The following is an 18188-nucleotide window of genomic DNA, read 5'->3' on the forward strand; positions in this document are numbered from 1 at the left end:
ATGTTTTACTTGCGGCGCTTTGTTGTTGTGTTAAATCCCTAAATATATAATGAAAGATCTAAGCAAGTGGTGCATAAAGAGCCTTTTTCTCAGCACGGAGTAAAAGTTCAAGCTCACTATGTGTTTGTATGTGCTGGGTATTATGTAGTTCAAATCTGCAGCAGCTGCGAAGCAACAGAACACTAGACAGCAAGGAGAAAAATGACAGGGTACAACAGTATGGCTACAACCACAAGGATAAACTGTAATGGGCAGGGGATATAAGTAGGAGTGAAAGGATGGCCCATTCTTTATTAAGTTGTTGGTGGATTCGCAGCTATGCTCCTGGTGAGTCTATATTTCTGCGAGCTTCAAACTCTCTGTCCATCCCAAGTGCACAGTTGAGTCCCTGGTTTTGCCTCAGCTATTTCCTCATTTGCCTTCTTCTGCTATGAGAGTAAGCCACCATGACTAGCTTAAAGGCTAGTTTGATACCCCATAGTGTGGAACAACTGAATGCATAGCATATTCACTTGCAGACACATTGTAGATACATCTTCCAGACCATATTTCGCAGATACTGAAGCCATGTTTCTCAAATAGCAAAGAATGCCACTGCTAAGAAAACGTCCAGCATTTGCCAACATGTTTCAGACTCTTATATTGAGAACATCTTCGCCAGCATCGAGCAGACTTTATTGGACTCTTAAAAGCTATTTTATAGTGCAACAGCTGTCCCATTGTAAATAGTTGTTATACAGTGTATGCCAAAACTCTAACTGGCACTAGATCTAGGAAAATGGCACGCAAAATAGAAGGAAAGATTGAACAGAGAATAGTGCGAGAAAGGGCATGGGGAATTAAAATAAATCAAAGATCCATGCCTAAGGGCAGATAGGGCAGATAGCCAAAGCGGCAAACCCTGACTTAATTAATTTGCCATTCTTTGAGTGTCTTCGAGTCCTTCGGTTAGGGGACTCCTGCCTAACTCGGCATGCGCATGCTGCGCAACCGATGAGTGCAAGGGACGAGCCGGTCTGTGCAGAAGAAGGAAAGGAGCCGGTGGAGTGGCACTCATCACACTCTCCTGAGGCTTCACAAAGTGGTGTATGTTAATACTGTGTTTCAAAAATCCCCCGTCAAATGATATTCAGAACCCCAGCCCTGGATACTAAGCATTCTCAGATGTGATTGCCTACGAAGAAGGCGTTGGTAGACTGAGTTCCTTTTCACATATATGTCAAGATATCTTTTTGATAATTGTGACATGAAGTGTGCAATTAACTACAATGGGGATCATTATGACCCTGGCGGTAGCCGTGCCGGATTTATGAATTGACCGGCACACGGCAATGGGGACTTACTGGGGCATTACAGCCCCGGCGGACCCGGTACATCCCCATTGCCGGGTGCCGGTAATTATGAATCCCCATTCCCATTTGAGTCCCATTGGACTCAATGGGAATAGGGAGGCCGGATGCACCACGAGCAGACCCCTATCGAGGACTGCTCGCGGGTGCCTGGGCCACACGCCAGGTTAGACCTGGCAGGCGGAAAGGCACCCGCGACCAGAACTTGTAGTTTGCCGGTCCGGTAACAACGGTGCTGGTAGCTGACCGGCACCGTTGATACCGGACCGGCAAACTTGTAATGAGGCCCAATGTCTACGATCTCCATTGCTTAAGTCAGAACTTTTTAAAACACCTAGGATTCTCTACAGTACTCTTTTTTTTTAATTGCACTATAACGCCAATCCCATCTGTTGGACCTCGTAGGAAGGAGCCGGGCAGCAGGTCAGGAGAGACTCCCCGATTCCCTTTCTGTATTTTCTGTATTTGAATCACCTTTTTGATCTTTCTTGGAGCGGGTGTGAGGAGGGATGAGACAGAGCCCTCACAGCTCCCTTTCCAATCCATCCATTATTTTACTTCAAGGTGCTTAAGGCTAAGAGTCCTTCTCCAATTTCCTTCTATTTTGTATATAGGACAACCAATCTTGCTGACTTTCTTCCCACAGTAGGCAGCAGTCCAACTCTCCATTGACAATGATTACAAGATGGCGTTGCCTCACCCTGGGTAAAGTGAGCCATTCCCTGGGTGTTTTCATACCAGTCCGATAGCAGATCCGATAGCACAGTGAGTAGAGTCTGACACAGGTTCGAATCCCGGCAAACGCATCCTTCCGAAGTCAATACATTTGCACCACGCACCGTGGGTAATAATAAGCAGCACTCAGATGCCTGAGGGTTTGTAGCGCTATATAAGTGCTAAATTACTATTATGCCTTTTGAACAATGTGTAGAGCCCAGTGCTCTGAAATAGAGTAGCTTCATTTTGTATGATTGACGGTCAGCATTGCAGTACATGCCAATTACTGTACCAGGGCAACATTTCACACTGCATGGGGGTAACAATACACCAACCTCGGCTGTTCTAAGGGAGATCACTGGGAAGGTGCCAGAAGAAAGAGATCGCATGTCCTATTTTGACAAATGAAAGCCACTTTGCCAATAGCAGTGTTTACACTCCCCCTGATTTACTGGCAACAATGGGGAAGAATCTTACTGCTGTTTATATGCTTCCTATAATCATAATTGCGGAATCCTGGAGAGAAACACAGAGAAATGCAACTCTCTTTCTAAAGGCGGTAAACATTGCACAGGCAGGATACATTTTCCCGGAATTGCTTAATCACTTCTTGCCTTTTAGGGTCACTTAGAGGGATGAAAAGGAAACAAGCTGTGCACCCCCTCTCTTAAGAGGAGGCCAATGAGGAAATCATTGATGCTGACCCAGGGACTGCTGATAATGTGGGAAGGTCAGATGGTGTGAAACTCACAGGAATGCAGCTTCAACGTGAGCACAGCTGCATATCCACCAGCTTAATAAGCAAGACCTGTGTGCCCTGCCCAGCCCCTTCTGCATCCCCAGTACTGCTCATAGTTTTAATGGCCTTCTCTTTGTATGCATATTATGTTATCCTAGCGTAGTCTCTTGTTGGAGACCACTTTATTTCAGCACAGGTAGATTTGCATTATATAAAATCCAGCACATAAAAAGAGATAGTTAATTCATTCCGAAAAATAACCCCAAACTCATAAAGGGGAAAGCAATAATGAAAATAATGATTTGTCATGCAATAAATAACATTTTGTATTCGGTTCTATTTCACAGTATGGAAACTCAGGCGGTCCTCTCGTTAATTTGGTAAGTACAATTGTGTTTTTCTTTTTTCTTTATTAAAAATAATTCTACACCGATGCTGCAAACTGGTCTAGTAACCTGAACAAGCACAGGTTCCACCGCTTTAGAGATTAGAGATGTCGCCTGAAGCATGACATGTATTACATGAAGTGTGCCAGGTGCACCTGGAATGCAAGGATGTAACGAAATGTGTTGAGCTCATGTTGCATTTTTTCTCAGGAAAACGCATCCAAAACATTTAACATGCCAAATGCAGAAATGTGCTGTGTTCGAAAAAGTGAGATGGAGAGACACAAACTGTGATTTGCACATGAGACTCAATTGTGAGCGCTGCAGAGGCAGTCAAGTCAAGGTGGTTTGTTGGAAGATAGGCTTTTTTGAACAAGGGGCATACACTGATTCAAATCTGTTTAGTATTTATTGAAGCATAGGAAGTTATTGTTTGAAACTGTGTCTAGTCGACTCGACCTAGTGAGGGAAATGGAAAACAGAAAGCAATGCCTTTTATGAAGAATGTTCCCAAATGCTGACACACGTGAGGAAAGCAGGCAGCTTGCTGACTCGGCACTGGCGTACGGGGGCTCCTTATGCTCATGGTGGTAGGGTCAAAAAAAGCCGGCAATTCTGTTACCATTACATTTTTGGCAGCAATGGAATTTGCTGGCTCTTTTACCCCACCGTCAAATTCCAGGATTGGCCCTAAAGTGGGAGTGATACTCGTGCTCAAATCCTCCACTGTCATGCCGAATGGTGCAGAGTTATCACGGGCAGAATCACCACCACAGTATTTCTTCCAAAATGCCCATGGAGGGCCAGTAATAGTAAAAAGGTTTGGCAGTATCTTCACTCCAAATATCACCATAATCACAATGAGCCCCAAGGAGCCAGTTTTGGATTTCTGTTTTTTTAATGGTAACATATTAAACCAAATGTAAACAAAATAAAATGGTTTGCTAAAATAAAAGGATTTATTTACAAATCTAAAGTTCCAGGACAACATTAGATGAGACACCAAGGCTAGACGTCTGCTTCTCTGCGCTATCTGCAACATAATGGCTCTAATGCACTATTTCCTTAGACACTACAATCCCTGCATTTAATATTAGCATCAAGTTGTACTTAAGCCAAGTGGAATTTCTATATCTTTATACAAGTACCTTGGAATCTTTAGAAAGTTTAAAACTATTTTGAGCTTCCACTTCAAATGGTTTGACTTGTCCAAATCGATTACAGTTAGCCTTGTTTAGGCTCACATCTGCTGCTAGCTCATCCACCCCACCCTAGTTTTAATCAAATCAGCTGCATGATTTAGACCTGTTCCTTGCACCCAAGTCTTGTTATAAGAAAGCATTGACAAAGCCAAAGCTGTTTTGTTGTATATAGGTGTCCGATATACATTTGCCAAACACTGATATAATATGCCCTGACAACCACATCATTTGGCATCTGTTGCCATCTTATGACCAGGTGCCGTGTTGGCAGAGCCTGGCAAATGCCTATCCCGTATCTACACAAAAACCAAAACTTTTGGCTTTTCCAATGCTTGCTTTTTCTGTTGCCTGAGACTGTGAATCGCGGATTGGTGCCTAGAAATTGGTAGGTAATGCACCAATCCCCATTTGAAATGTCCCCATTACTTTGCTAGGCGCACAGGAGGCTAACCTACTGGGGGTTTCCCCTTGCCAATCCATTCATGCAACAGTGCAGCACATTCCTTTTGGAGACTGCACACGCCTCCGAGACACCACTAATGGAGTACAAGAGGGAGCATGTGTTCCTATAAAGCAATCTAGAAGGCACATGTAGGGATAACATTACAGACCCCAAGGACTAAGCCTGTTATGGAGAGCTGTGGGTATCCCCCTCGGCTGATTGCTTTGCTCTTAGATAGTGGAGCACCGTTATAATAATAATTAAGCATTTATATAGCGCTACGAACCCTCAGGCATCTGAGCACTGCTTATTAGTACCCGCGGTGTGTGGTACTCATTTATCGACCTCAGAAGGATGAAAGGCTGAGTTTGGCCCGGCCGGGATTCGAACCTGCGTCGGTTGGCTCTGCACGGATGTCAAAGCGAGCCCTAAACTCGTTGTGCTATCTGACAGGCTGACTGGTTATAGGACTGACAACTTGCCAGAGTGGTTGGGCCATGTGCAGGGACTCATTTCTGCTTATTCTGAATGCATTTGGTAATTTGGTCAAAGGACGAAATAAAAAAGAAATCTCTGTGATAGTGGACTTGAAGTTGCAATACTTGATCCTTTGGACATAACCGCCAAAGCATCACAGATGCATTCCCCTCTCGCACACACACACAGCAGCCCCCGTCGTATGGGATTTCATTTCTGCAAAATACTATTCCCTTCAAATGCACCCAAAATCATACAATCCCAGAACAAGAACATATATGGACAACCTGCTGCTCTTCACATATACTAGTGTGTACAGGCTGCTAGTGTACAGGCCTACAGCTCTCTCTCGCAATGACAACAGGCGAAGCTATGCGAATTGGACCACTGTACAGGCAAAGGTATGCAAATTGGCATTGTCTCTAGGTATCCTAAGGCAACAGTTCCCTCTAGCGGTGGCAACAGGTAAAGCTACTACATCGGACAAACACACAGGGACAAACATACATCTGGCCTTTTATTATTTTGTTAGATTGCATCAGAGTATAGGCTAGGGAGATGACAGATGAGGGGGACATACAACAGAGGTTGGTGTTTGCTGATTTTCCCACCCATTGACTTGACTGCCCCGGGCCATGCTAATCCCTTTGGACATTCCGACCCACTTCCTGCAAAACACATCCTCCTAGGATCACTTTAAGCTAGTCCTATCAAGCCGTAACATAAATTATTGGCCTGCCAATGTTATTTCTAAGAGGTAGGTTAACAGGTAATGGCTTGATGGTAACTCAATACGAGGTACTGGTGTAGTCCTTGCACTAAAGTTTGTTTAAAAACAAGCATTGACAAAGCCAACGGTTTGACACAGTTATAGTTATTTGTAACAAATTGACTTATACCCTGCAGAAGTACAAGGTAGCGCTTACTCAGCCCTCAATCTGCTACAAACCAACAGGCTCAGTTAAGAGATATACATCCTTCACCTTTTGTGGTAACGTGCACTGAAGGAAGGCAATACTCCTAGGAGGGGTGTGAATGTGGCTCAGTAGCATCCCAAACAGAGAAATGGAACAGACCAAAATAAAGGATTGGTCAGTCAAGGTTCTATAAAAATATATGTACATTAATTGAACACACCATATGATATGATATGATATGATATGATATGGCATTTATTATGCGCCTATACACAAGTGTTTCAAGGCACGACTAAGCATGGGAGGGCTACAAAGGGGGGACAGACAACGATCCTACTAGGCCAGGTGTCATGCAGATCGCGCAGTGCGTGGGAAAGGGGCAGGGACAGTGCACATGGGAATAGAAAAAACAATAAATAAGTAACGGCCAGCAAGTGGCAAGTGCATGGGTAAGTGCAGACATCGGGTGTCAAGGGCTGGAGGGGGACTGTAGGGATACAGAAACAGTCCCCAAGTGCAGGGGTTGCCAGGTGGAAAGTGCAAGTGGGTGACGCTGGCAGGGAAGGGACATGGGCCCAAGATCAGATGGTGCCCAGGTAGCCAGAGCAGTTCCGGTTACAGCCGGGAGGTCAGCAGAGGAGAGGGAGAGAAAAGGCAGAAGCAAAGAGAAAGGTTTTGAGGTGCTTCCGGAACCGGAGATGGTTCTTCTCAAGTTTAAGGGCGGCAGGGAGGCTATTCCAGAGGGAGGCACCAGCCAAAGAGAGAGATCTACCAAAAACGTGTTGCTTGGAGAAGCGACTGACCCTGAGGGAGTTGGAGGCAGATGAGCGGGGAGCTCGAGAAGGATGATATTTCGGGAGAGAGAGTTGAAAGTATTGAGGCCCTATGCCCCAGAAGGCCATGTGGACGATGCAGAGGGTTTTGAACTTAATCCTCGCAACCACTGGGATACAGTGCATAGATTTCAGTCCTGGCGAGATATGATCCCTGGGCTTGAGACCAAGGACAAGTCTTGTAGTCCTGTTCTGGATAAGTTGCAGAGGAATCTGCAATAATCACTAAATAGACGACACCCAGATACTAATCCCCATCTCAGGCGACTACACTGCTGACTCCCTTGCTATCAATGCCATCTACTAGGTCATCCAAGCATGGATGGCGCAACACGGACTCTGTCTAAATGATGAAAAGACAGAGCTCCTTATTCTTGGTTCACCACTACAACTTACCAAATTTGACCCTGCGTTTAAGTCCATCATCGATGGGAATACTATCCTAACCACCAAGGACACAAAAACCCTAGGGATCTACATTGACTCGACTCTATCCCTGGCTAGACAAACCAATTCAGTCTCATCCGCAGCTGCATATACCTGCAAGCTTATCACAACCAGCCGCCCTTTTCTCTCTTCAGCCAATTGCGTTACCCTGGCTTGTATTATTCAAGACTGATTACTGTAATGCACTTTACTTGGGCACTAATCGCTGCAACCTAAATAAGCTACAAATTGTCCAAAACAATGCTATTAGAGCTGCCCTCAACATTCCCAGGCGCCAACACATATCTGACACCAGACGCAACATTCACTGGCTCTCAATCCCATACGAATTTCCCTGAAAACTCTGTCTCTCAATCACAAATGCCTTTTTAACCTAGCTCCCTGCTACCTGGCCAACCGATTTCCCCTCCATAACTCCACTAGACCTCGTAGAATGGCTCAAACCAACTGTCTTGTCGTTCCACGTTTCAATCTCCAAATATCAGGTGGAACTAGCTTCTCTATTATGGCAGCTAAATTATGGAACACGCTTCCAAATGAGCTTAGAGCAGAACCCTCCTTCTTGAGATTCAAACACCTTACCAAAGCTTGGCTGTCCGCCCAAGACATCTAGCACTGGGTTCACTGCTTTACTTGTACATAGCTGTATCCTTGTAAATATAATCTGCTTTGTATTCTCATTGTTATGTTTACACCTGTAAACTATGTAATTATTGCTCTGTCTGCCGTTTCTTGCTGTAACAAAGTAATGTGCCCGGTTGCCCCGGGCCTGGTGCGCTATTCAAATAAATAAAATACAAAATACAAGAAAACACTACAAAACCCCACCCCTGTAGTAAGAACACATAATATTCAAGATAACGAGATGCAGATCTCTGGGTAATAAGACAGTGGGAGAAAAGGCAATAGCAATCACAATATTTTTGTAATGGATATTGTCTTAAATTTCAAAAAGGGATTAATGTGACTAAGTCAATCTCTAGGGCCCAAAATGGACCACAGGTGCAGTTATCAGGCAATAAAACCTTTTGCAGCATCTTGGCGGTTCAACAGTCGTGGTGGTCCAGAGGCAAGCAGATGTCGAAGCGGGGACTGACTGAAGAAGGCTGCGATTCAGAACGTTACTCAAGCGATGCATATTGTGAAGGTCACCAGGTTTGGTTTGGCGGTCGAGATTCAATGGCAGACAGGCTGATGACAGGAAGCGCAGGCAAGTCGGTTTGATACTGGGGGCATGAAGGACGCAGTTTGGTAATAAAACCAGGGTCGTTTTGATCAGTGATTCATTGAAGGATGAAAAAACTGGAGGTCTGAACAACGGTTGGAGCAACACAAAAGCAGTGGTACTTCTTTGTTCGAGCGAGGCAATGACGCACTTTCATATGGTGCAGTGTGTCAGCAAATGGGTTTGAACATGCAGGACAGCAGCTCGAAGTTCAGCAAGTGCCATGGACAGCTCCGGAGGGACCTGTAACCATTGGTAAGTAAATCAAATATCGGTATACCAGAAAACTCAATGTTTTCATTTTGTAATCTTTTTTGCAATATATTACATTCTTCAACGTTATGGTTCATTTTGTGATCTTGCTAACCAGTTAAACATCAATTTTTGCAATGATTACAATAACAATAACAAGGTTTGAGTTAATGTCTGCATGTCCAATAACAATTTGTGTGGGCTACTGCCTCTCCGCCCAGCGCAATTCAGGACGCAGCTCGCATCGGTACTCTATCTAGGTAAGACAGACTGACAGTACGGTTTAGTCAAAACTAAACCCCATGTCTTACCGGAGCGAAGATCGATTGCCGCTCGGATCTGCAGCTGATGCAGGACGGACTGGCACCCGTTCGTTTGGCGCCCGCTAATTTCTCATGCGATCTAGCTTCGCGTTCAACCATCACGTTATGTGTGACCGGGCTTCCCCTGGAAGCGTATGTAAACTCTGGGTGCCGTCTTGTAACAATGCATGGAGAATCAATGTAATAACTCTACATTATTTATTACTACTCGTGTGTATCACATAAATGCAGTATTGCCACAATCACATTTATTCAATATTCCTGTTTGGCCAAGAACATATTATAACCTCACGTGGGATTGTCTTATCCTGATTGAAAACACTGCAAAAGCGGTGTCAGTCAAATTGATGAATGAAATTGAACAAAAACAGGACCAATTGAAATCTAAAATTGTCCTAGAAGCCTTCAAGAAGAAACTAGAGGATTTTAAGGAGTTTAACCTAAATATAAAAAAATCAAAAACTAAAAAAAGGTATTGCAGCATTCAGCCCTGAACGCATCTATCCATATACGACTAATGCATACTATGAGGATAATCTAACCTCAGATGGGAATGGACAAAATACTCATCAGTGGCGACAACCTAGAACAACTTATAAGAAAAAGACTCCAGCACAATTGAGTTTCTCGAGTGCTAGCCGTGAGGAAGAGGGAGTAAGTAACACATTGTGAGCGGGCAATAGAGATCAGTCAAGAGGGGGTGAACAGAGAAGAGAACCAACAGTTCACTTCCAAGATAATGTAGATCACCAATATCAGGGGAGACAGAGTAGGCCTTTTTTAGACCAATGAGGCAGAGAAAGAGGACGGAGCAGAGGACAAGAGCACAACTCACCCAAGATCACCAAGAATTGAGGGAGAGGGTAGTCCCCCCCACAGAATTATTAGGGATAAATTTATCAGACCACAGATTGACTAAAGACAGAATTCAGGTGCTCCAGAAAGGCTTAAGTTATCTACCCACAGCTCACTATGATTAATGTAATGCCTGCATTGAAGTGGCTCAATTACTACACAAAGTTAGGCTGAAACAGCACTTTGGGAATTCAGAATTAAATGACAATGGCAGGGACTCCCGACAAGATATCACAGGACATTGCGCAAATTCTAAATTCTATCCGACCACGATAATGACGGAATCAATCACCTTTGAAAGTGCCCTTAATAAGAAATTGGAGAAAATTGAACATGAGGAACAACATGACTACAACCTAGGGATGCAAGACCACAGGCCTTGGAAATAAACGCTGAATATAGACAGTGGCTAAAGTTATGGCAGGCATCTATGAGGAACAGACATTGGCAAGACATGATCTGTGCTTTGCGCAATAAAAAAAGCAGCTCAATCTGGCAGATTTTGTGTTGCGCCAAAGGGGACAGAATGGGACATTCCCTTAATCCTATACAGGACAAGGACTGGCTACACTTCTTAGGCGATAGATCAGAGAGAGAGGACAACTTAGTGGGAGACATATGTCAAACACATTACTGGCCCCTCAAAATTTCCAGTGAGACAATTGTGGAAAGTATTAAAAGTGGGACAAACTTCTCTGTACATTATTTGATAGAGTATGCGCAGGACAACGTATGCGCGATTCATGGCAACAAACAATCCTCCTGCCGATTTATAAAAAGGGTGATCGACGGTCCCCATCGAATTACAAATTGTTATCCCTTCTGAATGTAACAGGAATAATATTCACAACTATGGTGTTGAACCACTTGCAAAACATGGGTGTAAGAAAGAAAGCTGTTACACTTCACTCAAACAGGGATGGTACCCTTGTTTCGAGCGGGGGACAAAATATGAACATTTTTAAAATCTCCTTGGAAACAGAGTGGCCAAATGGGACTGGACTAGTAATTACGACCGACTAGAGTTATTAAAATCATGTGAATATGTGTGAAGTGTCGTACATAGATATTTGTGCCTGCAGCCCTACTTGCATCAGTGCTCCTCAACTGCAGTGCATAATCTTATTCTAAGACTTCGAATCAGCCAACTACCTCTTCTGGTCTTTGTGGAAGCACAACAGAAGATCCCTCGGGCCCAAAGAGTGTGTCAAATCTGTAACATACCAGGTGTGGTGGAGACCCCTGAACATGTTTTCACCGAATGCAAACTCCCGGTGATATATAGATGTCCATACTTGGTAGATATGTACATAATAAGAGCCTGGTATCATAGCAATAACATTGTTTGAGCTTCCAGATCAGCTGACCCACATCAACCGATCGTGCTTGACCTGCATCACATCAAGTTCTGCCAATCGTCAACGCTAGCAGTTCGAAGCCGGCCCTCCCTGCCAATGCCTGATCACTAAGCCCCCTGTCTGTGCAAATAAACCGTGATGACACAGTTACTCCACTTCCTTAGAAGCAGGAGCTCCTACATCCTCCCCGCCACTGCAGGAGCAGCTAACACACACCTAGCACACTAGGTAAGGCTAAGATCAGCACCAGAGCTAAGCCGTATTCTACTTGAGTTCACGACTTGTTGCCTTTTATTTGCACCTATCATGTTCATTTGATCGTGCCTCCTTGCGGGTTACAATCTGACAGAATCAAGTGCATCTGCCATGCAGGAACCCTGAATTCTTCACTTATTCCCTGAATAAGAGCACCATTGCACTTGCTAAAATGGCCACTGGGCTAGTATTGTAGCAACAGCATTGTTTGAGCTTCCAGATCAGCTGACCCACCTCAACTGATCGTAATTGGCCTGCATCAGTTCAAGTTCTGACAATCGTCGATGCTGGCAAGTGGAAGCCGTTCCTCCTTGCCAAGGCCTGATCGCTAAGGCCCCTGTCGGGGCCTGTCCGTGGATGTGGAGCTGTGAGCCGACAGATTCTTGACTTCACGGTAAGAAGTTACATTCTTATTTAGTCTCCCCTCTGACTCATTTCGCATCACAGCCGCAACAAACTTCCTTGGCTGCGACCTTTGCGCACCCCTTCTGGAGTTACTGCTCATGCTCGAGCACTAATCAGACCGTCCCTGTCTTATGCAGCTGCACTGCACACGTTCAATGATATCTGTGCTTGTTGAAAATCAAGTACCCGCTCGTACTGTATTCATGCTTATTTAATGTTGTAAATGAAACGGCATTGTGCAAATGTCACCCAATACTTCATACTGAATTATCATTCTAATCTTTCACTTGCTGTACCGCATGGAGCTATAGTACCCCTGCTCCTTCTGCTTCTATGCTTCCACTATTGCCTCTCCTCTCCACTGCTCGTGTATAGGTGAGTAGCCACTAACAATGGTCAGTATCCTGACTTTAGTTTCAGCTATGCTAGAACCAGTTAATTGTTGAATGACTAAGTAATAGACACCATGGCATCCTATTGACAGCTGCCAAGCCCCAGTAACCCCTTAACATTGACCACTGCTAATGGCATTCTCAAACCAGGACCTGGCATACCCCAGGACACTATTTGCCTGCACCTATTTTCATGCTTTGATCTACCCTTCATTACATGGCGCATCAATTAAGTGCAAGTAGGAAGGAAAGGCCTATGCCCCCTACGCGAGCAACCTACAGCCTACCAATTGCACAGGTGGCCAATCATAGCCATAACAGTAACCAAGATATGATGAGTATGTTGGCCTGCGCGGCTGGCACTTTCGCTTCGTTCGGGAACGACCTCGCTCGACTTTGGTGTTCATGACACCATCTCTAACCTTGCCCCACACGCTTCCTACCAAAAGGTTCCCCCTGCCCACCACCCCCCACATGACCAACTGACACTGTGACAACAACTACCAAGCCTCAGAGCATTGAAGCCTACAAACTCCTTTTTAGCCATACATGTGACACCTCATTCTCTTCCACCAATCGTGTGCGCCCCCCCATGCCACCATATCTCTCCACCACCCTCTCTCGCCCACTTCCATATACCCATATCATACCCCCCACATTATTCACCACAATATCCTGCACCATAGGCCAAACAGGACCCACCAACCCGTACCTAGGCATGACTCGTCGCAAGCCCCTTAGCATGAGAACCACAGTATTCCCACAACCCTCTACTCTACCCTTTCTAGGGACCACAAGATAAGTGAAATTATCATCACGAACTTGCTTGAACCACCACCGCCACCACCCCACTGACCCTCCACTCACCACTTTGTCTATACAACAGCAAGTCCAGGAATCCACATCGCCTAAGGATCCCATTGCTTTTGCCCCTTCCACCCATTCCATAGATCCTACAGTCCGCTCAACAGACCCTAACTCTAGCCTCAAAGGCACACTGATAAATGCCTGTTCTTTAAGAGCTCATGCTATTGACATCCACGATTTACTTCTCAACCAACATCTAGTCTTCCTAGTTATCACGGAAACCTGGCTACACGCAGTAAAAGGCCCTTCCCTCGCTCTAGCTATGCCACCAGACTTTACAATCCTTAGAGCAGACCACCAGGACTCCATAGGAGGTGGAGTAGTCCTAATAGCCAAATCCACACTGCAGTTCAGATCATGCCCTCTAGATCCGATGCCTGGATACAACTCCTTGTAGCAAAACTCACGAATGACCCTAAAACTAGAATCATCTTTCTCATCATCTATAGACAACCTAATAACTCCAACCACCCCGAATCTGACATCCCTTTACTTATCACCCCCCTCCTAAAACCTAACACTAAATTCATTTTCCTAGAAGACATCAACCTTCGATACAATAATAAACTGGACCAGAAAGCTACTGCATTCTCTGCGACCCTCCATGAAATGCATTTCACTCAAATCGTCAATTCTCCCACCCACTCCAAAGGAAGAATCCTGCATTAAATGTAAGAATAACTTTAAAATCTATTTCCGAAGTCACCTGGATGGATCACCACCTAAAATGTTTTGATATCCTAACCACAAAGTCTCAGGCCTCTCCTCGAATAAGCCTGTACCAGATCTCTATCAGAAATATCGCAAACTCACAGTAGGAAATCTTACATCCATTCTTGTAGACACCCTCAAGACCTACCAAACCCTGACAGCATTTCCACCTTTTACCACAATTGCCTTAAATCCACTATTGACTCAGTAGCCCCACTCTCTTCTAAATCGCCTCAGAATCTAAAATGAGCTAACTTCTAGTTTGATGAAGAGCCCACCCTCCTATACCATAACAAAAGATCAGTGGAACACCTCCATAAAAAGAATCTGTCCAACACCACAACCAAAACTCTTTTGGCAGCCAATAAAACAGACAAATCAGCTGTGATAGACCATAAAGCTAATTCCTTTAAAACTTGCATCAATAATGCATCCTCAAACACCAAAGAACTATTCTCTATACTTAGAGAATCAGAATCTCCTATTCCGGGGGGTGCTGTTGAGGAGCCAGCAAGATGGCCGCTTAGCTTTAACGCCCTGTGGCCAGTTGGCTTCAAATCCGCCTCAATCAGTGGTTCTACAAACTTGTTGCTGCTGAGACCCGGAGCACTCTGCTGTCCACCGCCTCTACATCATCCTGCCTTTTTTTGGGGCGAAATCGACGAGTTGGGTCTGATCTACCGCTGGCTGAGGCCTCCGGGCCGCGCTAAGCTTCTGCTGCCCATCCCACCCATCGCCATCCAAGGGATCACTCCACGGCGGTGGCCGGCTGCCTGGCTTCCCCATCTGCCGGCCTGGTGCATGGCTGCCTGAGACACGAGGGTTCCCCCCTCCTGCCCTGGACTTCACCGCTGCGTGCAGCTGAGAGGCGCTGCTCTTCGCGCCCCCGCTCACCCTGCGGGGGTGCGCCTTGGATCGCGGCCTGTCAGCATGCCTTCTCCCGCCGGCCCGCTCCTGATCGTGGGCGGCGGTGACGGTGCCGGCCCCCGGACGGGCGAATCCGCTCCGAATATAGCGGGGGCCACTGGAGTGGCCCCCCGCACAGATAACACTCTGTCATCCCCCCCGAACTTGCTGAGACTGGTGGCCGTGCCGGAGCCTCCTCGCCATCTTGCTCCTGCAATCGTCTGGGCCCGGGATCTACAGCTACAGGCGGGGGCCTGCCGCCACCCGGATGGTCATCTGCACTTCACCTCTGCACTTTGCTCCGAGATGTCCTGAGGTGAGGGGTTTGGAGGAGCGGGTCGGGGCGCACTGAGCCCATCTGTGTCTCCCTGATCCTCTGGCAGCGCTTGTCCCGTAGTGGCCCCCACACACACCAGCCCCCCCCGCGACCGCTCTCCTGATATTGGCACTACCCTGGGTGCTCCACTACTCTCCTCTCCCCTGTCTGCGCACATACTTGCTGAGCCCTGGGTGCACCAGGCGCCCCTGACTACACCACTCTCCATTATTGGCTCCCTCTGCCTGGGCCCCCTGGCACGGAGGTGGGCGCCGCAGGATACGGATACTCCCAGGCCGTACTGCCGCTGGACCACCTTGCTTCCCTCACAGAGTGGCCCCACCGCCCTAAAGCACACCTGGTGGGAGTGTTCCTAGCTCCTGCCTCCTAAGCGGTTGCCGATTTATCGCCGATTAAGGGCCTAGTCCCTCTACAAACCCCTTGGGCCCCATTGCTGTCTTTTTACAACACATTCTCTGCTTACTCAAAGTGCCCTCAAAGATGTCCGGCAAAGCACGTGGGGCCAACAAAGCTGGGGCAATGGACAAGTTCACCAAATCGCTTGCCCAGCAGGACCAGGCTGGGGCTGCCCTCCTTCAAGACGACCCGGATGCATCCTCATGTTCTCCTCAGCCGGACCTCACGACACTCATGGAGTCTATGGCCAAAAACCTTGCGTCATTTCATGAAAAATTAGATGACATTAACGCCAATGTAGCCTCACTACGTACCAAATTGGATCAGCATGGCACTAGGCTGGTGGAGGCCGAGACCGGAATCGGAGCCACTGAGGATGAGGTACACATGCTCCAGAACACGGTCTCTGACCTGGTACGAGATATGAAGCAGGTCAAGGCGAAGTGCGATGATTTAGAGTCCAGATCCCGCAGAAATAATATCCGTATTGTGGGGGTTCCTGAGACAGCCCTCAAAGGCAAAATGGAACTTGCAGTCGAAACCCTCCTGAGAGACCTCCTGGGTGATCCTCAACTCTCCCCTTTCTTTACTATTGAGTGCGCCCATCGCTCACTAGCCCCACACCCCAAGCCGGGCGACTTCCCCAGACCTATTATAGCCAAGGTTCTCAGCTTCAGAGATAGAGACCACATTCTACGGCTTGCCCGTGAAAAAGGGGAACTGAGACTTGAATCCCAGATTATCCGCATCTTTCCTGACTTCTCGGTCAGCGTTCAAATGGAGCGCAGACAATTCAATGGTGCAAAAAAAATGCTTAGAGAGAGGAAAGTTGAATATGCCATGTTGTTCCCTGCAAGGCTGAAGCTCACCCTCCGTAATAAACTGTACTTTTTCACGGTCCCTGAGGAGGCTGTGAAATTTATTGAGGGCCATATGCCTGTCCCTGGCCCTGAAGGTGACCCTGTGGATGAGGGTTGAGCCGGCCTGCCATGCACCCGTTACTCATTGTGGTACTATCACCACACCTGACATTTGCATTTTCTTGTAATCTCATGTATTCTCTCCCTTGCGTATTCACCTATTGTCGTAACTCATTGTGAAGTTCATGAAGCACAGCATTGGTCACAGCTGTATGGATTACGGTATCATGCATGCCAACATTCTGTGACCGAAAATCTGTAGGAATCTTAAAGTTTCAAAAATAGTCAGGCGACGAGGTAATGATAGGAATAGGGCGGGTCAGCAGCCCATTGTCATTGAATGAGCCCGCCGCGGCGGGTGCATTCAATGACAATGAGGCGCCTGCCACGCCTTCTGCCATCACGCCAGCTCGGGGGAGCCCTTGAAAGACTCGCCGGAGTTGACGTGGTGGGGGTCTAATGGCGCCTTTTGTGAAAGGCACTCGCGGCGGAGGGGCGCCCTTAGCCCACAGCCGTGGGCGCCTTTTACATCAAAGGCCTGCATGCTGCGCCTTCTCCCGCTACGCCAACTCGGGGAAGTCCTTGAAAGACTCCCCCGAGTTGGCGTGGTGGGGGTCTAATGGCGCCTTTGGCCAAAGGCACCCGCGGTGGAGGGGCGCTTTTAGCCCACCGCCGTGGGTGCCTTTGACATTAAAAGCCTGCATGCTGCGCCTTCTTCCGCTACGCCAGCTCGGGGAAGTCCTTGAAAGACTCCCCCGAGTTGGCGTGGTGGGAGCTAATGGCGCCTTTTGCCAAAGGCACCCGCGGCGGAGGGCCGCTTTTAGCCCACCGCCGTGGGTGCCTTTGACATTAACAGGCGGCATGCCGCGCCTTCTCCCGCTACGTCAGCTCGGGGAAGCCCTTGAAAGACTCCCCCGAGTTGGCGTGGTGGGGGGCTAATGGCGCCTTTTGCCAAAGGCACCCGCGGCGGAGGGGCGCTTTTAGCCCACCGCTGTGGGTGCCTTTGACATTAACAGCCTGCATGCCGCTCCTTCTCCCGCTACGCCAGCTCGGGGAAGTCCTTGAAAGACTCCCCCGAGTTGGCGTGGTGGGGGGCTAATGGCGCCTTTTGCCAAAGGCACCCGCGGCGGAGGGGCGCTTTTAGCCCACCGCTGTGGGTGCCTTTGACATTAACAGCCTGCATGCCATGCCTTCTCCCGCTACGCCAGCTCGGGGAAGTCCTTGAAAAGACTCCCCCGAGCTGGCGTGGTGGGGGGCTAATGGCGCCTTTTGCCAAAGGCACCCGCGGTGGAGGGGCGCTTTTAGCCCACCACCGTGGGTGCCTTTGACATTAAAAGCCTGCATGCGCGCCTTCTCCCGCTACGCCAGCTCGGGGAAGTCCTTGAAAGACTCCCCCGAGCTGGCGTGGTGGGGGGCTAATGGCGCCTTTTGCCAAAGGCACCCACGGCGGAGGGGCGCTTTAGCCCACCGCCGTGGG

General features: G+C 47.4%; 1 protein-coding gene across 1 annotated transcript in view; it reads left to right on the forward strand.

The window, feature by feature from the left end:
* Positions 1 to 18188, forward strand: part of HTRA3 (HtrA serine peptidase 3) — a 403425-nt gene that overhangs the window by 261181 nt on the left and 124056 nt on the right. Inside the window, exon 5 of the mRNA XM_069632026.1 lies at positions 3153 to 3185. Within this exon, the coding sequence (XP_069488127.1) occupies positions 3153 to 3185 (33 nt within the window). The remainder of the gene's footprint in view (positions 1 to 3152; positions 3186 to 18188) is intronic.

This window comes from Ambystoma mexicanum, chromosome 6q (assembly GCF_040938575.1).
Source record: "Ambystoma mexicanum isolate Mex_15411 chromosome 6q, UKY_AmexF1_1, whole genome shotgun sequence".
In the NCBI taxonomy this organism is placed as follows: Eukaryota; Metazoa; Chordata; class Amphibia; order Caudata; family Ambystomatidae; genus Ambystoma; species Ambystoma mexicanum.